The sequence below is a fragment of the Capronia coronata genome (genome assembly GCF_000585585.1).
Source record: "Capronia coronata CBS 617.96 chromosome Unknown acBCG-supercont1.2, whole genome shotgun sequence".
NCBI classification, from domain to species: domain Eukaryota; kingdom Fungi; phylum Ascomycota; class Eurotiomycetes; order Chaetothyriales; family Herpotrichiellaceae; genus Capronia; species Capronia coronata.
The window spans coordinates 3710489-3725458 of record NW_006912894.1 but is presented as its reverse complement, the minus strand read 5'-3'; the positions used below and the strand labels follow the sequence as shown (position 1 = coordinate 3725458).

The following is a 14970-nucleotide window of genomic DNA, read 5'->3' as shown; positions in this document are numbered from 1 at the left end:
GGCGGCCGAGAGAGCCTCCTGAGATTATGACGACGAAAAACGACGCGCACCCGACCGGAGCAATCGAAGTGAAGCATTGCTCGAGTTATCCGGCACTTCGCTGGCAAGGGCCATGGCCTTGTCCACCATTGTTTTGTTACGCAACCCAGTTGATCTTGGAATTGTAATATACCGGCGGACAGGGATGACGGTTGAAGGAATTGTTTGCTTGTTATTGGACGCGCTTGAGGAGAGTTGATTTACATAGGGTGTAATCTGGAAGGCGATGCGGGCGCGGCGGCTGCATTGAACGAGCCAGATGAATTCGGAAGGATACCACTGTACTAGTAGTAGGAAGCATTTCGTGGGGGATTGGTGCAAATTGATCTGAATGGAATCACCCGCCCCTTGTAGTTGAGAGATCTTTGTTACTGGAAGAAAGTAAAGTAGACTTGAAGATTCTACACGCAGGTGCGCAGGAGATGTAGATCGCCAGGATCTAGGTGTCGAGGTGTCTCGGTATGAAGTGGAACACAGGGTGGATAGCAGGCATCATCAGGCCTGAGCCCCATTTCACATGATTATCACCATCATCATCCACACCGGGAACGATGCCTGCCTGAAAGTGCGGGGTGAGAGGCTAGAGGCGTGTGTCGGCGTTGATCCTCCTGTGTCCGCGTCCGCAGGCCAAACCTGCTGCCTGCTATCCACGTTACTCGAGTTTCACGGCAGCCTCGTTTCTCACCCATTCATCCTTCTCGACTCCTCCTCTTTGGCAAGAGTATCTCTTGAATCCTCCCTCTCCCTCTCTCTAGTCCACCTTATGAGATCTCCTCGACTTCTGGATTGATCGATATCCTTTCTTGATCGTACAGGGCGATTCGTCATGGCCGACTCGTGCCCTCAGCCGTTGCTCCCGGCATTTGCCATACGAGACTTGAACGGTGCTGAGACGCCTCCAGCCGTCGTCCAGATCACAGCCCATCAGTACGATTCCACCGTCCAGACCGAGCCTGATGTCGTTCTCTCCTACATGGACGATGATGATGGCGAGCTCATCACAGTCGGAAGTTCGTTCGAGCTGGAACAACGTCTCGATGAACCTGCCCGACATTCAACCATGCCCATCCCCATGCCACTGAAGACCAGCCCGGATGCCGAAGATAGCATGATGCATATCTTTGATATTCAGCACAACGGCAAGAGCTTGACTACGTGGAAGAACTACGAGGCATACACGAGCAAGAAGATGACCAGTGGTGGTCCGCCTGCAACTGCTGGGAAAGTCAACCAATATGAGTCGACCTCACCCCAATCTCAGTCCGCCCCCAAAGCATCCGCACACGAAGCCAGCATGGGCCAGGTCATTGTCAAGCCAGATCAATCGACGAAAGATTCTCTCTTGAGCAACCTGAACGCACCTCCAGCAATGTCGGAGCATGCCACCAGTGGTGCCACCCCAACTGCACCGAAGTCAGGCCGGTCCTCGGACAAAGGCTCAAGCTGGTCCGACAACCAACTGTTCGAACTCTTCGATAACTTGGGCTTGAGTCTCGCCCCCATAGCAAACATGCTCGACACAGCCGCCGTTGGTCTGCGGCAGGTCGCCGACAAGACGGCCAAGGCAGAACCTGTCCCGGTGGAGGATCTCCTGAGCGGGTTGAAAGCGATCATAGCAGATGTTGGTGAACTTGGGCGCGAAGTTTTGGCCACACTTGATCTTGGGCTCGATCACTACAAGGCCAACAGAGAAAACGACAAGATTGAAACATCTGTCTCCAAGCCCGTAGCGCAACCATCACCCTTCGTACCAAGCCATGTCTCTGGCAAGGCTGAAGCACCACTCAAGGCCGAGGCTAGCGCGAAGAAAGTCTACTTCATCGACACAACTCCTTTTTCGGCAGAGCAGAAGGCAGACTCAGTCAATGCGCCAGCTCCTCCGGCTCGAAGATGCTCCGGCTCGAAGATCTCGTTCCATCTCCCTGGCACTCAGAAGCCGATGTTGTCCGAGCGATCACAGCACAACCCTCTGCACTCAGTCGGGTCGTATTTAACCGAGACTGAGGCACTGCGTCCCTCAAATACGAAAGCGTCGATCCTCGATTTGGAACCGTCCGAACCTGACTTCTCTGCTAGATACCCTCCATTGCTGTCGCTCCGAAAAGCAAAGAGTGTTGGAGGGTTGCATAATAAGTCTCAGGTCCCTTCTTCCCTCAATCACACTGGTATGAACGCGGCTTCGGCTTCCACCCGTTATCCTACTATCGGACAGTTTGAGCAACAGACCCGCTTGAAGCCGGTAGCCACTTTCGATGAGAAGCAGGACAGTAGGTACAACGCCGCTGTCGGTGTGACATCACCTGGAGATGTGCCCAAGTCCAGAAAGACCGAGGTTTACAAGAAGCCTTCGGTGGAGGACGATCTCGTCTTAGAACAAGCAGGAAAGAAGAGCAAAGGAGCCATGCCAGACATCAAGAACAACACCGCATTGCCACCGACGTCTGTCCCAGGAGCCTGGCCGGAGCACAAGGCAGAAGAACTGCATCCTGTCGGTGCCGCGACCACCCAATCCTACTTGGACTCAATCATTAGTGTTGCTCCTAATATTTCGGCTGCATCCACTCGCGCCGAGATATCAGAAGGTCTTTCGCAGCGCGCCTATGGTCCTATCAGCGACATGTACCACCGTGCAGAAACAGCTTCTCTTCCACGCAGATACCATACTGTGGGCGGCACCAATCCTGCTGCAAGACTCAACGGACCATTTGACCCACTGGTGCCACTCATTTCCCATCACTCTGACCGCCCTGCCGGAGGACGATCTGCTGCCTACACTCCTACCTGGATGACTTCGAATGACTACCCAGCTCTTGACAAGAGACGTCCGACCCATTCCACATTGACCGCAGAAGATCGTCGACCCAATGGCCAGCCCGAGGATTTCACATATCCCTACGCACCTGGTAATGGCGACTGGTCTTGCTCTCCACCAATCTCTGCCGCACGTCATGCTGATGCTCTTTCTAGAGCCCAGAGCACAAGTGCCCGTTACCGACACGTGGCTGGACATTCTCCCCAATTCAGTCGCCTGCGAGCCCGCCATGCAGATTTCTTCCGACCCAGTTTCGACGGCTTGACCACGAAACCATCTGTGGTTCGCCCAAGCAGCGACTCCACGACTGTTGGCCTTGCCCCACCGGTTCCGACCCAGACTCGTCTCTCGTCATTGACAATTCCCATCGATACTCAAGTCCGCTACAAAGACTCCAGTCCCGAAGCTGGACGCCCGGCACTCTCAACCACCTCGTCCCGTATGGCACGTCCAAGTCTGACTCTGTCACCAATCATTACTCCGACCCCGTACACCCGACCAAGAGGTCGATCTGGCGCCTCCGCACCTGCCCCGACCTCTACCGCCTTGGTTGACTTATGTGTCAAAAATCTCAAAGCAATGGGCTACGGCGTCGAGGACTGCAACGAGATGTCACGACTGACCATCTATGCCAGTGCCGCAGCGGGTGATATCGCCACTGCCATCGAGATGATCGAGGAGGACCGTGAAGCTGCCAAGGAACTCACTGAACGTTGAGACTGAGGACAGCGAGCCGTCAAGGCCATTCGAAAGGATCTGATGGTGCCATCCCAAACCTTCTGTGTCGTTCTCACTTGAGGCATCATCTTACGGTCGACAAGAAGTCGAAATCAACACGCCCCTTTGTCAATCCCACCACACTCTTGCTTAATTTGCTGCACTTGCGCTTTTCGGAACTAGCTGGAGAGTTAGATCATTGCGCGCACGACGAATCAGTTCTTGCTGGACTTGATACCTGACCTGATATGCTTTCTGTACCTTGCCTTATCCATCAACATGGGGCAAACATTCGGCATCTTCCTTGTGACATGACGGGTTCTCTCTTTCGGCCGTGAGTCGAATCATGATCCGCCATGACGGAGTGGTGTCTGCCGTAGGGGCAAGGTGGAGACTCTGGCGCTGCTCGAGTGCCATGTTCTGCCTTCGTTCGAGTGGGACGGGGGCCAATGCAGAGCATGTTGCTGTTAGCCGAGTCTTCACCCACCAACCGATCCTTGATTGCTTCCTTTGTGGTTCTCGTAATCTCAGCGAGAAGACAGAGTGAAACCGATCGAGGCATTGCACGGTACCGACTTCGCACCGATGTGCACTAATTTCTGGGATGAAGCCTACCCTGTTTGCGAATGTGAAATGGATAATTGAGCTACGCCTGAATGGAAGGTCTGTCTGCCAACATATGGTCGGAAATGGAAAAAAAGAAGATTCCAAGGGACAAAGGCGAGGGCATATTACGAGCTGACAGGTTGCACTGACAGGTTGCAAGAAACAATTAATTGTGCTCGAGATCCAGCAATGAGACTAATAATGCGAAAAATAATAATTCCATGAAACCCAGTTCTGTTTCTGTTTCTCTCTATCTCTTTCCAGCTATAGTCTGCCTGAAAGGTGCGGAAAGGCGTTCATAGGAAGCATGATTAGTATCACAAGCGACCTGGATTCAAGCAAAGGACGAATAGTTTGAGTCCCACCACTGACTGTACTACTGCGAGCAACTGATGAACGGGACAGCGTAGCAAGGGGAGATGGTAGGACTCAAGTAACCTATAAGCCGACAGACTACAGCTAGTAAGTCTTTCAAGAAGGATCATTGATTGTCCCACGTCAACTCCAAGCATCTTTTAAGATATGTGCCACACAATATGAATATGTGGTGGAGCAAAACACGAGCAAGGCTATATACGGCACGCACGCGCAGGGGGGAACGGGGGTTGCTGATTGAATCAGTCAGTCCCATGGCCTCGTCGTCCCCAGTACTAGTAGTAGTAGTCCCAGCAGAGCCATCCCTTCCGGTGTCGCTTTTCGATCTTCCAAGGATTGCCTGTCCTGATGAACTCCGATCATGCCACTGCCAATAAGTACGCGGGTTGGAGCTGATAGTAGGTAGTCCCAATCGTCTTGGTCGTCAGCTTTTTTTGTTGGATCGAATTGAGAGACGCCTCCAAAGCTGGAGGGAATATAGCAAGCAAATCACCCCGCGGTCCAGCATTCGAGGACAGGGGGTTGTATGTAAGGGGGTTTTCAGATAAGAGCATGTCTTGGTCGGCTTCGGGCTGGGGGGCTGTCCGTTTTCGGGCGGACTTCTCTCACGGTCATACCGAGAAGTAGCTCTTCCAACGTGCGGTGAATGCAATTGGACACGGCACTTTCCATGGCTAGATCTAGAAAGTCTTGAGATCGGCGGCGACCTCGAACGGCGCTTCGGTCTTGGACTTGATCTCGTCGACGGTCACGCCTTCGGCGATCTCGATGAGAGTCAGGCCCTTGGTGAAGTCGATGTCGAAGACGGCCTAGATAGAAAGAAGAAAATATCGTTAGTCAAAGAACAGCAGACGCAGTCAAGACGCGTCAGGAACAGCAGGGAACGGGATTTGATGATTGCAGACGCGTTTCGTCTGTGGTTTTTGTTTGTAACAGGGGTATTTCTGTAAGAACTTACCAACTCGGTGATGATGCGACTGACACAGGCTCTACCGGTGAGAGGGAATTCGCACTGTTTCAGGATCTTCGGGTTGCCCCTCTTGTCGGTGTGTTCCATGAGGACGACGACCTTTGTCTTCTCCGGGTTGGAGACGAGATCCATGGCGCCGCCGAAGCCCTTGACCTTACCGGGCAACATCCAGTTGGCGAGGTCGCCGCGGGCGGAGACCTGCATGGCGCCCAACATGGACATGTTGATGCGGCCGGAGCGGATCATGCCGAAGGACTCTTCGGAGCCGAAGCACGAGGCGCCTGGCAGCAGGGTGACGGTCTCCTTGCCGGCGTTGATCAGATCCGGGTCCTCCTCGCCTTTCCTGGGGTAGGGGCCCAAGCCCAAAATGCCGTTCTCCGACTGCAGCTGGACCTCGACCGAGGGGTCGACGAAGGACGGGGCCAGCATGGGCATGCCGATGCCCAGGTTGGCGTACATGCCGTTCTGGAACTCCTTTGCGGCGCGCTTGACGATGCGCTCGCGCTTGGACGCGGTGTCGCCCTTGCCCAGGCTGTCCTTGACGGCGTCGGCGCCTTCTTCTTTACGATGGACGTACTTTTCAATCTTCTTTTCTGTGGTCGACTGGATGACTTTTTTGACGTAGATGCCCGGCAGGTGCACGGCGACGGGGTCGATTTCGCCTACCTCGACAATGTGCTCGGCCTCGACGATGGTGACCTTGGCGTTGCGGCCCATGGCGCCGTTGAAGTTGTGCGCCGCCAGCCGGAACTGGCAGTTGCCCAGCTTGTCGGCCCGGTAGGCCTTGACGAAGGCGTAGTCGCCCGGGATGGCCTCCTCCATCACGTAGCTCTTGCCGTTGAACACCTTGACGTCACGCGGCTTGCCGAACGCCGCCACGGTGCCGTCGGCGTTGTGCCGCAGCGGGATCTCGCCCGTCTGCACCACAGTGCCGAACGCCGCCGGCGTGTAGAAGGCCGGAATTCCCTTGCCGCCCGCCGCACACCGCTCTGCCAGCGTGCCCTGCGGCGTGAGTTCGAGCTCACATTCGCCCGTCAGATACATGCGCTCCAGCACCTTGTTTTCGCCCACGTAGCTGGCAATCATCTTCTTGACCTGTCGGCTCTCCAGCAACTGCCCGAGCCCGGCCCCGGGGATCCCGGCATTGTTCGACACCGCCGTCAGCCCAGTGATCGACGGCGTCTTGGCCACCTCGTTGATCAACGTGTCGGGGACACCGCAAAGACCAAACCCTCCACAGAGCACGATGCTGTCGGATTTCATGTCCTTGATGGCCTCCGCCGCCGACGGCACCACCTTGTTGATTTCATTGCGGCCGAGGGTCGATGAGAAGGACCGTGCCAGCAGGAGATTTTGCTGTATTCATCAATGTTGTCCGTCAGCCACAGTCACAGTCACAGTTGTTGTTTCAGGGAGAACCAATGAATCACTGGCTAGTTACCTTTCGCTGGTTGCGTATAAAGTATCGTGCTGTCCGCCAACACCTCGATGCCTGCGTAGGGACGCGCATGGTAGAGTCAAGGAAAGACATGGTGACCCTTGGTTTCAGTCTCGGGAGTGATGGATGGCCTCTGGTCGACCTCAAGAAGAGAAGGGAATACAACGACAGCCAGGGACGAAGGCGGGCGAGAGGATTGGAGCTATAGAAGAAGAGAGGACAACGTCCAAGGGCAGTGTAAGTGGATGATATGAGTGTGGGGAAGCCGTGGAAGGGAACCTCGACGACAACAGAAAGTAGAAAGGGCTATCCGAGCATCCATCGGCCTGTGCAAACTTGAACGTGGAGGCGAGCTTGTCGGTATCGGCGGGGAGGGCGTGCCATCCGGCAAACAGCTCGGAATTATTCCTCCTGAGCCTAGCAATAATAGGAATAGAAAGAAATACACCATACCAAACCGTAGCTGTGAAGGCCTTGGGGCCTGTGGCCGGGCGGTACACATCCGATGGGGCACGAGAACCAGAGGCGCAGACGGATAAGGCACTGCGGAACGTGGGGGACGCACAACCACCTACAGTGTACAACCTTCTTACCTGCTCCATTCGAATACCTCCCAACGGTATTAATTCATTTCATTCATTCATTCATTCTCTACCAATAATGATACGGACCATGCGCGGCGCCAGATGTGGCATTCTCGGTCGTTTCCTGTTCCTGAAATCCGATGACTTGACTGCATTCTATCAGATTGATCTTCCACATACCCCTAACGCAAAGGGCTTCTAAGACATCCAAGCCTGAGAGCCTGTCTCCTCCGAGCCTCACCCGGCTATACCCGTGTACGGCTCTCCCTCGGACATTGCACGCATCCGATGCAACACGACTTTGTAGTCCACAGCGAATTGCCACGTACAAGACTAGAGGGAGGGATTAACATGACTCAAGAGCACTAGGTCAATCTGGTCGAAGGAATGAAAGTTTGGTCGAGGATTGTACGGTACCCAGGCACCGTGTCATATAGTATTTCATAACCCTGACTTAGTGATAATATATGGTCACCCTAGTCATCAAGAGTGATTCAGCCTCAGGGCAAAGCTGTGACAAGTGAGGGTATCGTCTCGTTTCGTGGTTTCTCCAGAAAACCGAATTACACCGTCGCCATGCTATCCGCGTGTGGAAAAAAAAGGGCCCAAGATGATAAGGGGTATCTCAATAACATATACGTGAGAAACTGCCATGTCGTCCAACCCGGCGACTTCACTCGAAATCCATGCCGCTGAGCGACACCTCTCCCCCACCAACCCGCTCGGCATCGGCCAGCGAGGCCGCGCTGTAGCTTGCACCTGCTGTCGCTGCAAGACTGCCATTCACGGTGGCTCCCGTTTGGGTGGTGAGAATATCCAGATCTTCCGCACGTCCGCCTTCGGCATTCGCGCTCCTCGCCCGCGCTGCCTGCAAGGCACCCAGCGAGCTGTCCTCGGAAAGATCCTCGCCAGCTCGCCGCTCGTTGGACGAGCTTGACGACCACTTCCACAAGTAGCCTGCCAGCGCAGGAGACTCATCGGCGTCAGAGGTCTCACTAGAGGCATCGGCCTCCAGATAATCCTGTTCCCCGCTGGACGACGAGCTCGTGAAGAAAACATAGCTTGGCGGCGGAAGGCGGGGTGGCTGGAGCTCCAGCTTCGTGCATTGGATAACCCGGTAAGCGTAAAGAGATGGCTTCCGCGTTCCCGTAATCCCGGTTGCCGGACACTGAAGCCTTACTCTTTCGATCTTTACGTCCAACGCGAAGTTGTCTTCCGGGATAACGCCACCGATCCCAGAGGCAGGCAATTCGATGGGTTGCGTCTCATCTTCACCCGCTGCGGTGATCGGTGAGATATGCCAATGGAGATCAGGACAACGAAATTGCGCGACGAGGTTGTCGGACTGTCCTCCGTCGCTCTGCTGGATAAAATAGCAAGCTGATGCATCTCGAAGGGTGTCATCTACACCCGCCGGCTGTTCCGGAGTCCCCAAGAAGCCTTCCGAGCAAGAGTGAACGTCAGACTTGGACGCCGCGGGGGTTTTATCCCCGCTCAAATCGACGAAGAAGTACGGATTGCTGAAAAAGGTGAGAAACCCTGGACGAAACTCTGTACTCTGTCCCAATGTTGGCCGGCCCAACACATGGGCCAGACCAGTCGAATCGGGTGACAAGTCACCAGACGAACTGGACGAATCTAAGTACGACTTCTGAGGGATGAGCGAGTTCGAGTTCCTCGTCTTCTTGTGATACACCAATGGCCGGTAGTCAAACGATGACGGGGTCTTGGACAGCGTCGAAGGTTTCCCCACGGCCAGGTTGGACGATGAGGTCGTCGAGTCTTGCCGCTTCGATGTCGTGCTCATCATTTCCTGCGGCCCTCTGTCGTCGGTCAGCGACACCGGTGTACCATCGTTGACTGTGCTCGTGGCGCTCCTGCCGCCTCGCTGCGTGCCGCCGTCTTCGCCCATGGCATCCAAGTTCCGTGCCAGCAGAGCCATTGGACTCCCAGGGGCTGGCCACGCGCCGCCTGTTGACGCATCGCCCTTCCAGCGAATCTTGTGTCCATCTTTGGAGAGTTCAAATTTGGTACTCATCGACTGGACCGCTTTCCGAACGAAAGCTGGGGTGACGTTGAGTGTGTGGAGCTGGGCCATGCTGACCAGTAGATTCAGGTACATCCATGGCTGTGCGTGACCAGCGGCGCCGGAGCCAACCTGCGGCGACGAGAAACCCAAATGCTGGATGTACCGAATGTTATCCGACGCAACTTGTGCCCGATGTATGTCGAGGTCCAGGGGCCGGGTGGGTCGTTGGTCCGGAGTCCCAGGAACGTCCGTGTTGGATTTGGGAGTCCCAGAAGAGGAAGCCGCGTAGCCACCTTGATGACCCAGCCGCTGAGGATCGATTGCGTCGAGGTTGATCTTCGAATCCGGTGGGAAGACGTGCGCCTCACGGGTGCCTTCAGCTCTGGAGGCCCGATTCATCTTCTCATCTTCTCGGCGATCTGCCTTGGCAGCTGAGCGAGAAATCTTCTGTTGTTGATCCGGTAGACTGTGGTCGCCGGGGAGGGCCAATTTACCGGTGAAAAGCTGCTCTAGCCTCTGCACCACCATGTCCATCTTCGCGCTGTCGCTTACGGAGAGGGATTTCTGTGGGAAGAGGGAATCCGGGATGTCGTGCAGGTAATTCTTGATATCTGTGTCCTTCTTACTCTTCGAGTCGGTGTCGTTCGGGACCCCGGAGTAGGACGTCGAGTTGAGAGCCGAGTTGGACATGGATGCATAACCAGAGTCGGTGTGGTGCGTGAGATCCATGTGTGGTAGTTTGGCGGCTGAGGCGCCGCCGTTACCGCTGCTTGTTGCGGATTCGTCAACAGGCGTGGAGTGGCTTTGACGAGCCGGCTTGTCGCCAGTGAGGCTGGTGCTGAAGTTTTTCAGAAGCTCTTCCAACTCTCTCTTCTTCTCGGGCGGGAGGCCATGCGTGCGCACTTCGATGACGCGTTCGGAATCACTGCTGCCAGGACTTTCTTGAGGCTGCCGGGTCCGGAGGAGAGTCTTCAATTTTTTGTTTTGCACCGTGAGATCATCAATGACTTCACGCAGCTCATCAGCCACGGTGTCGTCCTTGGCCAGATAGCCGCCAAAACTCTCGGCATTGACGGAGCGCAGGTGGTTCGGAGGCTGGTATCTGTTCTGGCGTGACATATAAAAAGGCGACTCATCTAACCCATCATTAGCATACCAGAGGGCTGAGGAAGGATAGTGCCTTCCACCTTCACGCTTCTCTGGTTTCTTCGCCGGACCATTGACGTTCTCGTTCGCTCGCTTGAACCACTTTTCGGCACTCTGGTCGCTGCTCGACTCCCTCTCCACCGCAGCAGGGGCCGTGGAAGATGTCTCTGCCACGGCCTCGGGTTGGACGGGGCCTGCAATTGATCCATCTGAGCCGTGTGCGGTCTTGACTTTCTTATGTCTCGGGAGAGACTTGGACTGCGAGGGGGAAGTACGGCGCGGGTTGTCGCTGATCTCGACGAAAGACCTCTTAGGTGACGGTGCAATTGAGGTTGGCTCGTCGACCATGCTGTCGCATGGCTTTGGAGGCCTGACCCTTTCGAGAGGATGAGCTGGGACGGTGGGCAGGACGTGAAGAGGACGAGGTCGGTGGATGGGTGACGTCGAGTTAGGCGGGGGTTTCGTGGTTAGGGGGCTGAGGAAGGATGCTGTGTTCCCTCCCGATTTTGCGTGGTTAATTCGATCAATAATGGACAGATTAGGATGTCAGGGACCTGCGGTGGTTTTATTCAGGTTGTGGCAGTCTCCGCGCAGTCGTGGAACGACGAAGCAGTGTCGCGGAAGATGAGCAGGGCGAAGCGGCTGTGGCATTCTGCGGACCTGGCCATTCTCGCTCCCTACAGAGCACGCCCACCGCAGGGGGCGTCGAAGGAGAATGGTAGCAGGTATGTGTTTGGTCCGATCGTCGAAGCCTTGGGAAGAAGGGCAAAAAAAGAGCACACAGATCGGCCATCAGGCTGCGGGATCGCAATTGCGGTAAAAGGAAGCCAGACATGCTGGCTCCCAATGGTCACATCCTCCTGGGCTTGGCGGGGCGGATGGGCCAGTTGACCCTGGCGTTAAGCCAGAATAGGTGTCGGTTGCACCAAGCCATGTCAATGCCCTCTGCTGGCCATCATGGTCCCTGGCCATGATCTGCCAATTGCCTTCTACGCCACCAGATACATCGTCGATGGTCTGTCATGTCTCGACCCATGATTTACACGTGATCGTCGCGGTCTAGAACTGGCCATGGTCATCCCAGGCTGTCTCACCCAGAACCCAAGTGTCTGTAACTTGACGCAATCCCCAGATCGAGACTCCTATAAGGATCCGGAATGTTCCCAGAACACATCGCCGGTGACACTTCGGTGTAGAGGATACGCCTGGTCATCTAGATACAGTACCACAGCACAACTGTTTGGCTGCTGGGCACCTGCTCCATCAACGCATGAAAAGATACCTTAATAATCATTCTCACCGCCATGCCGTCAATAACAATAACAACATGGAGGCTGTCCGCACTGCTGAGGGTGTATGATTTTACCCACCTACCTAAGTACCTTAGGTAGGTGCTCCGCATCCCTACTACAGACCAGAAGCCGCCGGTGGTCTCGCTCTACTGATTATCAATAATGGCAGGCGTGCCGGACGCATCCTTCCATCGAACATGTACTGCGAGAAACCTTTAGAAGCAAATGACGTCACGTCTTATTATCAAGGTCGTGACAAACTCTGTACACGTGACTGTGAAGTATCACGTGATATTGATTTCAAGGTATTTTGGCAGTGACGATAATGACAATGGAAGATTTATCCTCGTCACCAATCAACAATCGTCTGAATGTCAACACTCTACTACCAATCTCTATAACCCCAGCAATGATGATAATGACCTTTTAGCTTGACAAATGCGCACATTTCAACCTCTTCATGCTGATTGATCCCTGACCTTATCAAAAATGCAGCAGCAACTACTAACGGATCCTCTACTTTGCCCAATGCCTGGCGCCCCTGATGAAGTGTACGAATGCAGTGAATGTAACCTGCACCACTGACGTTACAGATCGACCACCAATTGCCCGCGACTAACTGGACATGGGCAAATTTTGCGGTGGACTCCGGATCGTTCATGGTGCAATCGTTCAGATGGACACGGCTGTTGGCTGAATACCCAGCTCTTGCCATACAATCCACCTCCTTATCAGCAACGGAACCGACAATAATGGCGCAGGGTTGTTGCACTTCTCCGCCTCTTCTGGGGATTTTAGTCCCTGTGAGCTTAGCAAAAGTCAAAGGATACCCCAGGTAATAATGGCTCTCCTTTCCCACACAGCTACCTGTCTATCTCAAGCAATCGACATGCAGAAGTAGGCGTCGGTACTCGCCCAGCGCCCCAAAAGACCATGTCTGTTGCAAATGCAGGCTTGGCCGCAGCTGCAACCGCCCCCGAGGCGACAGATGCAAGGAAAGATAGTGAACAGCTGGGTCTCGACGTCGTCGACCAGGACCGTCCCGTGGCGCCCGACCAATTCGACCCAAATTACGAGACCACAAGATGGGAACGCTGGGCGTATTACTGCTATTACATTGGAAACAACGGGTTGACCCTGTTCAACTTCGCGCCTACCTCTTTCCAGGATCTCTTATATGAGGCTGCCGGCGATAGTGGCCGGCTTCAATTCCTGGGGGCCTCCCGAACCATTAACAGTATCGTCTTGCTGGCCAACGGAATATCGTTCGCCATCCAAGTTGTGCTGTTCCTTCTGCTTGGTAGCATGGCAGATTATGGCCGATGGCGGCCTTGGATCCTGGTGTTTTGGTCTGTCGTGGCCTTCGCCCTGGGCTTCGGGTGGCTAGGAGTTCACACGGAAGACAAATGGCCCGTTGCGACCGGGCTGTACATGGTCGGCTTGATCGCCTATCAAATGTGTATCACCTTCTGGACAGCGGCATTCCCTGGATTGGCGAGAAACATGCCAGACATGCGACGGAAGGCAGAACAATATGAGAATGGAGAAACGACTCGAGAAGACTACGACTTTGCCGACATGATGGCCCGCAACCGTATCTACAACGTTGCTTTCATCATGCAAAGTGCGGGAGAAATCATTATTCTCGCCGTGCTTGTAGGCATTCTTTTTGCTTTGGATGTCAATGCAAGTGCCGCCAACAATCTCTGGGGCCTGTCCGTCCTGATCGCCTACGCCACCGGCGTCTGGGTTCTGCTGTCTATCCCCTGGTTCATCCTGGAGAAACGAAGACCGGGACAAAAGTTGCCAGCTGGCATGAACATCATCAGCGTTGGTTTCTGGAACCTTTACCGTGCATTTACGCAGATCTGGGAGTTGAAGCAGAGTTTGCTATATCTCATTGGTAAGGCACTCGTCCGTCGCAGTCATATCCCATCACAAGCTCTGACTCATAGACAGGGTATTTCTTACTCGGCGACTCTTTGAACACCACTGTGACCGTGATTGGAACCCTTCAAAACTCGGTAGTCTCTTACAATACGTTGACATTGACATATTTGCTCATTGTGGGTATCGCAGCTCAATTAATTGGCATCTTTGGTTTTTGGACGATCCAGAAACGATATGGTCTCAGCACCAAGAACATGTTCGATGCGGTTATGATCGGCATCGTTCTGCTCGACGGTTGGGGGATGGTTGGCATATGGCAATCTAACTTCGGTTTCCATCACGCCTGGGAGTTTTGGCTCTACCAGGTCTTTTATGGGTTGTTCGTCTGCCAGTGGTATGCCTATAGCCAGACGATGATCAGCGAGGTAACGCCACGTGGCAAGGAGTTCCTCTTCTTCAGTCTATACTCGGTTATGGGCAAGGTATGTTGGACATTCACATCCCTCCATACTTGATAAATGATCAACTGATTCTTCTTCTTCTGTTCCTTCAAGACATCTGCGTTTGTTGGACCTCTGATCTCCAGCGCAATCATCGACGCGGATCCGAAAGGGAACAACAGTCTGCCTTTCTACTTTCTCTTTGGTCTCAGCCTCTTGAGCTTTGGTCTGCTGTTCTTCTTCGTGGACTTGAAGAAGAGTCGACGGGAACAAGAACGGTTCTTGGCCAAAGAACAAGCTGCAAAAGAGCGTCGAGCGAGCGTTATCAGTCAAGGTCGGCCCATTGATGATGCTAGTACAAGTGAGAGTCCAGAGAGGCCGAAAGTCGATAAGGTCAAGGCGGGAGAGTAGAGCATGGTTTGGATGTGGCCAAGCATGAGATGGTATCTCAGCCTCGCCGGACGGATGGAGCTCCGGCCTTCGACGGGTTCATATCATCAAGACTGGAGGGATCGTGTCGGGACCACCAGGAAGATGTGTGGAAAGAAGGCCCATTTCTGTTTCTTCGACACTACGTATTTCCCTTTTTGTCCAGACCCACCTACCTTCATATCATCATCCCATGGGCTGGG

The 14970-nt window shown here is 54.2% G+C and overlaps 4 protein-coding genes across 4 annotated transcripts; 2 read left to right on the top strand and 2 right to left on the bottom strand.

Moving 5' to 3' along the window:
• Nucleotides 1-865: 865 nt before the first annotated feature.
• On the top strand, nucleotides 866-3568 carry A1O1_03020 (uncharacterized protein; the record flags this gene model as incomplete). The annotated part of the gene is made up of 1 exon (XM_007723928.1): nucleotides 866-3568. The coding sequence occupies one exon, from the start codon at nucleotides 866-868 to the stop codon at nucleotides 3566-3568; it is 2703 nt and encodes a 900-aa protein (XP_007722118.1).
• A 1661-nt stretch (nucleotides 3569-5229) lies between these two features.
• A1O1_03019 (succinyl-CoA:alpha-ketoacid-CoA transferase) lies at nucleotides 5230-7050 on the bottom strand (the record flags this gene model as incomplete). The annotated part of the gene is made up of 3 exons (XM_007723927.1): nucleotides 5230-5358; nucleotides 5508-6875; nucleotides 6961-7050. The coding sequence occupies 3 exons, from the start codon at nucleotides 7048-7050 to the stop codon at nucleotides 5230-5232; spliced, it is 1587 nt and encodes a 528-aa protein (XP_007722117.1).
• A 1164-nt stretch (nucleotides 7051-8214) lies between these two features.
• Nucleotides 8215-11064, bottom strand: A1O1_03018 (uncharacterized protein; the record flags this gene model as incomplete). Its single annotated transcript, XM_007723926.1, has 1 exon — nucleotides 8215-11064. The coding sequence occupies one exon, from the start codon at nucleotides 11062-11064 to the stop codon at nucleotides 8215-8217; it is 2850 nt and encodes a 949-aa protein (XP_007722116.1).
• A 1877-nt stretch (nucleotides 11065-12941) lies between these two features.
• A1O1_03017 (uncharacterized protein) lies at nucleotides 12942-14749 on the top strand (the record flags this gene model as incomplete). The annotated part of the gene is made up of 3 exons (XM_007723925.1): nucleotides 12942-13911; nucleotides 13968-14380; nucleotides 14453-14749. 3 exons carry the CDS (start codon nucleotides 12942-12944, stop codon nucleotides 14747-14749), a joined length of 1680 nt encoding a protein of 559 aa, XP_007722115.1.
• Nucleotides 14750-14970: the final 221 nt, after the last annotated feature.